Source organism: Aphanomyces invadans (genome assembly GCF_000520115.1).
Source record: "Aphanomyces invadans strain NJM9701 unplaced genomic scaffold supercont1.101, whole genome shotgun sequence".
NCBI classification, from domain to species: Eukaryota; Oomycota; class Saprolegniomycetes; order Saprolegniales; family Verrucalvaceae; genus Aphanomyces; species Aphanomyces invadans.
The window spans coordinates 17,117-22,852 of NW_008580246.1; the positions used below are offsets into that span (position 1 = coordinate 17,117).

The 5,736-nt window shown below is 53.4% G+C and overlaps 2 protein-coding genes across 2 annotated transcripts; both read right to left on the reverse strand.

Moving 5' to 3' along the window:
- On the reverse strand, nt 1-567 carry H310_14899 (hypothetical protein; the record flags this gene model as incomplete). Its single annotated transcript, XM_008882863.1, has 1 exon — nt 1-567. One exon carries the CDS (start codon nt 565-567, stop codon nt 1-3), a length of 567 nt encoding a protein of 188 aa, XP_008881085.1.
- A 120-nt stretch (nt 568-687) lies between these two features.
- Nucleotides 688-1,125, reverse strand: H310_14900 (hypothetical protein; the record flags this gene model as incomplete). Its single annotated transcript, XM_008882864.1, has 1 exon — nt 688-1,125. A coding segment is annotated over one exon (438 nt), but the record flags the coding sequence as incomplete, so codon positions are not given.
- Between the last annotated feature and the right edge of the window lie 4,611 nt (nt 1,126-5,736).

The following is a 5,736-nucleotide window of genomic DNA, read 5'->3' on the forward strand; positions in this document are numbered from 1 at the left end:
TCACGGCGCCAAGCAGATCGTCCAGCCAGCCCGCTTCGCCCGGTTGTTGCGGTAAACCAGTCCGGCGTCTTCCTGCTGGCCGACATGCCGCTTGAGAAACTCCACTTGGTCAGGTGGATATCGACGCATCGAGCACTTGACCGAGACTGCATCTGGCTTCAGGCGGACCTTGAGGGGCTCCACCTTGATGGGGGGGTCATTCCCGACGTCCGTTCGGAACACGTCCAAAACCTTGGACAGCAGGTGTTCCAAGCGCTCAACTTCTTCGTCGCGTTGACCGAGGCTTCGTGCGCCTTCGACCTTCACCGCCAGAATCGCCTTCACCTCGGCCTCGCAACGTCGACGACGGTCTTCCTTACTGTCGCCCGGCAGCACGTCTAGCACAGGGGTAGAGCACTCCATCCCGGCCTCGGAGTCATCATCCTGGACGACATGACGGGACGCAGACACCCGATTCACACTGACTTCTTCAGATGGCAGGAACACACTGTCGGACATGTCTGACACAGGCTTGAGAGACCGCTCCTTTACAAGCAGCGCGCCCGTAGAGTATCCCAAGGACTCCATCACAGGATGGCTGAAAATCAGCGCCACGTCGGTGTCTGCCTCGTCGTCGATCCAGACGGGCACGCCACGCAGTAGGAGAGGGCCACACGTCGTCGTGAGCGCCACACTCAGTCGTAAACCTTAGGATAGCATGACCAGCTTGGTCTCCTTCCCATACGGGTACAGGGCGGTCGGTGTGTCGTCCACCACCACCTGGGTCGCCACGCCCGCCTTCTCCAGCGCCGTAATCAAACCCACGGAGGCCACGTTGACGTTAGCACCCATGTCAAGTAGCACGTTCTCTACCACGACAACGTCGGCCACGGTGGCACCGTCTTCAATCTTCGAGCGGTTTGGTCCGAGGTCAATAACATTAGCAGTCAGACACGATTCGCGGGCGTCCTTCCACTTTTGCATCAGCGCCGCTAGCAGCGCTTGCGCTTCGCCAGGCGCCGTCTTCCAGCAGTCCTTGACCTTGTGAGCCAAAGACTTGCACGGGAGACACGCAGAAGGCTTCGCGCAGAGGCAGACGGTGCGTTTGACTTGGTCGCTCCGTCCGCGGACCGGGGCTTCGCTGATCTAGCTCCCCCGTCCGTTTTCTTCACGTCGGGACTCGTCGACGCAAGACCACGACCGTTTTGGCTCTTCGCCGGCTTGGCAGGCTTCTCCTAGTCTTCTACGCCGCCGTAGAGTTGGTAACCGGTTGCGAATGTCTGCAAACAGTCGACGAAGAGAATCACGTCAGAAAGCAACGGCTTATTGACTTGCAGTTGCATTTGCTTCTTGACGGCCGACTGGAGCATCGACGGTCGGACTGCCTTGACTGTAAGGTCCACGACAACTTTACTTCGTCCTTGAGGACCCACTCTTGGTTGTTGCGTTATAGGGCCTTCATGAGCTCGTCAAGCATCTTCCCAACCCGAGAGTCGGCGTCCAGAATCTTCGTGTCAAAACGAATGGTCGACAGACGCCTCAATAGGGTGTCCAGGTCACGTGGCTCTTCTTTAAACGCCATAGAAAACCACACTATTCACTCGAACTCCGTGATTTCGTCGTACGGCCGGTTAAAATTCCACAACACCACACGACGCTTCGTGAAGTGATCCACACATGCGGGCACAGGCATCACGAAGGGTCTAGCGCCGGCCGTCTGTAGCGCGTTGATTTGGCCCACGCACTTCTGGTAGGCGCGCATAAAACTCGGTGCTCTTGCTTGGTCGAGCCGCTAAAGCTCGGTGCTTGGGGAATCGCCGGCGCATCAAAAACATACGGGACGTCTTCGCCCATGTCGACGTCATTCGGATCGTCTTGAGGTTGCGACGGCTGTTGACTCGCTGTCGCGCGAGTTGTTCGCGGTGGCTATGTGTAGTCGCCGCGCCAATGATGTCGTCGTCCTCACCAGCCGGTAGAGGCACTTGACTTGGGTCTAGCGGCCAGCTCCCGGCTGGGAGGTTCCACGGTTACCGGGAGTCAGGTGTCGGGAGATACTACTACGCTCCCTCGACCGCGACTTGTCGTCGTCGCCAAGTGGCGAACGCGATCTGTCTTGTCCATCGTGGTCACTTTCAACCATTTCAGACTCGTAGCGCACTACTGTAAAGATATCTTTGTTGCGAGTCCGCGCCTTGTTTGTCCGCAAGGCGTCTTCCATTCGGAAAGCAATGCAAATCCAAACTGAGTTACTTCTCATTACCTTCCTGGTCAGTTCACTTCGTTCACCTCAATACAGTAGCAACTTGCCAAGACGCCCAGACTCCGGGACTACAAGACTCCGGGGCGACTAACCGATAAACGGATAGTTATCCGTCCAGGTCGTCCCGTACAAGTCCATCCAACATCCAGCAACGATCTCAGCGAGGTTGAGCTGGACTCGGAGCGCACTCGACCAGAGCAGAGTCGCACGTCTGGGATCCGCTATGTCGGGCATATCGGACTCCTCTGCAAGTAGAAGAGGACAAGAAGCCGTGGCCTTCATTAAACGTTATAATCTCTATTTACGCAATGTCTTGTGAACGGAGATTTTCCTGAAAGCGATGGTGGCTCATTTCTGACAACGCCAGACCTCGGAGGAGGGCCGAGGTAAGTGAAAGAGGTTTCAAACGCGCTGAATGAACGCATCCGCAGTGAGATCTTGCGTACACAAATAGTCGGTGCTGAAATAAGGCGAAGCAACTGGCGGATTTGCACCCAGCACAATTCAGGGGGCGTAGGGGGCGTCAATGAGGCACGATTGGGATGAGGACGAGGTTGGGCGATGAGCTGTGGATACGATGGCGGCGTCAGGTGGCGGGTCGGTAGACGGGTGTAACTTTCCGGGGTGAGGTTGCCGATGTGGAATGCAAGGACAATTGTATTAGTCAAACTAGCGTACTAGCCGGGCATCTGCCGCGATTTATAGGTCGCAATGAGGGCAGGGGCCACGGATGACGCTGAAGGCTGTGCAACGTTAACAGCGGCACAGCGTCGGATCCAAGGTTCATCAGTGTTCAGCCAGACTCCCTTGTGCATAGTCTTGTGTTTCTAATCGATCCAAGGTTGGTTAGATTCCAGCCAACCCATCCCGAGTATGAAGTCCCAACGAAAAGACTGTCTAGTCTACAGTTTCGGTTCGTGCGCTTTGATGGCTCCACTACAACGTCCCCAGACTTGCTTGCAACTGCTGCTTGATGTCGAACGGATAGCTATGAGCAGAATTGGCAAGAACTCGTAAGTCAACCGCACCAACGTCCTCGAGTCAAGCATAAATATGTACGTGTTCATCGATTCGAACAGAGCAATTCCTCTGTGCGGCTGTTGTTGAGCCACATCGGCGTGAAATATTTGATCCACAAATCAAATATAGCCTAAAGGCCACGTCATACATAATCTCCCATTCTGCACGTTACATGAGCCTTGCGCAAGTGAAAGCTAATGAAAGCCGCATCGCCCTAGCGCTGCCTAATGCAGAATTTTTAGAAAGCGAACATTTTCGAAGTCTAGTTTAACCTCAGCTTTATCAATCACTTTCCAATTTTCACTCAATTGCTATTTTACACGGAAGGGTGGCTCTGGCAAGATGACCTGGCCGTGGTCTCGTAGATGTTTCTCAGCCCACGCGAGCAGCGAAACAGCGCTTTCTTTCGTTGCGTTGTATGACAGTTAAACACGATGGCCAACGGATCATCGAGGTATTTAAGGGTGCAACTCTTCGCCTCTTTCCAGACTTCTCGACGAGCAAAAAAATGCATCAACTCGTCGTTCAGACGGCGGATGCAGCGGCGAAGAGAGACCTGTCATCGCCGTCGCCGATTTGCAGTCCCGCATTGTTGGCGTGTGACGGTTGGTCACGATGTGGACAACATGTCATCAACCGCCTGCCTTCCAGCATCTACACCCTTGTATGCTGGGTTTCGATGGGCCGGTCTCCACTCGTCGTTGACTATGATCAGCGATCGCGACTTTTGCGGACTCGAGCGCTCCGACTCGTTTTGCGACTCTTCCGACAGACTCGGGAGGGATACACTCTTGTCTCCATGGGGCACGCGTGCTGTCCATCGCAGCTCAACTACGTCCCATGTGTGCCTTCCATCCTCCGCAGGCGAAGGTTCGTTGACATTTTTTCGTTTGTGCATGCAGATTTCCGAGGCAATACGCCCCAGTGCGTTGTGCGGCAAGTTTGAAGCAGTTCATCAAGGACGCACATGACGCCATGCACTTTGATGCGCAAGCATCTCGGCGTGCTACATCAGTCAGCAACCAACGCCTAGGCGGTCACGACCACATGGACTGCTTGGACACGAGTCGTAAGTGGAAGATGCTGAAAATAGAGCGTTTTAGCAAGCCGGGAATTTGCATCAAATATCCGGCTTGTCTTCGAGCACACAGACACGCACACTTTGATAGTTGCATACCGGTTATCCGAAAAAGTCGGATGAAACAAAACGAAAATGTGCATCACACCCGCAGATGCTGTCCTCGTGAGGTCCGCTGGCCCCCTGCTATTGCAGGCTCTCAGGCGTGAGGGTCAACCCAAGACCCGATACCAATTCCCTGCGTCGAGTTTAACCTCGAAAAATACAACGATGCGGAATGTTTGGCCAAGTTCCGCTTTACCTGTTCTGACATACTACGTTTGGTCCATTGCTTTCGACTACCTCGCACAATCATCACTACTGAACGCACTCGGTGTTCGAATGTTGAGGCCGTTTGTATTTTGCTCCGACGCCTTGCCATCGAAGACCGGTGGATTGACATCATTGATATTTTCGGCCGATCTCCCAGCGCCCTGTCAACATATTTTTGCATGTGGTGGACCATGTTCACAACAAATACAAGGACATTCTCTATTTGGACCGTGACCGGATTGCCCCTCTTCTTGGTCGTTTTGCAAATTCTGTCGTCAGCAAGGGTGGTGAAGTTCGTAACGTTTGGGCCTTTGTGGATGGCACTGTTCGAGCGTGTTTGCGACCGATGAATGGGACTGTGCAACGTAGTATGTTCAATGGTCACAAACGGAAACATGCACTCAAGTTTCAAACTTTAGTTACCCCGGACGGAATCATTTCGCACGTGTATGTTCAAACATGATAAGCACAACTCGTTTTGAATTAAAGTTAACTTCGCAATGTGTCAATGAGTTTTTCAAGAAGCATGGCCATTTGCTTTGTTCATTCCGACGAATCTCTTGTTCGTCTTGTTCAAACTTCAACCTCTGCATTCGAAATGCATGATCATCGTCGTGCGCTTGGTTTCAAATGCCAGTAACAAATCAGTGAGATCACGGGTGGCGTCGCGCTTGATTGTTGCAGGCATGGTCCCCAGGGCCATCCGCTTGCGACCCGCTCCTCTGCATCGTTGCATGCCTTTCACCTGCTTGGTCGAGCAAGTCTTGACGATCTTGCTCGTCTTCGCGCTTTCTTGTTTTCTTGCTCTTTGCGTCTTCGCGCTGGTCCAGAATGTCTTGCTTCAGCTTTGTCATGTCGCCAACGTCTTCATCCACCCCAGACGCACGCATGCTTTTTTGGTTTTGACGGGAGAAATCTTGCATGAGAATATCGCATCAAACCTGGCAGGTCCGGGCAGATTCTTGCATGACGAGTGCGGCCTTAGCCCAAGTTGCAGCAACCTTTCCATGCAAGGACCTAGCCGAACAACCTCCTTGAGGAGAGCCTCATCCATTTCGTCCGTCCACTGGATCTGTTTTCTATCCTT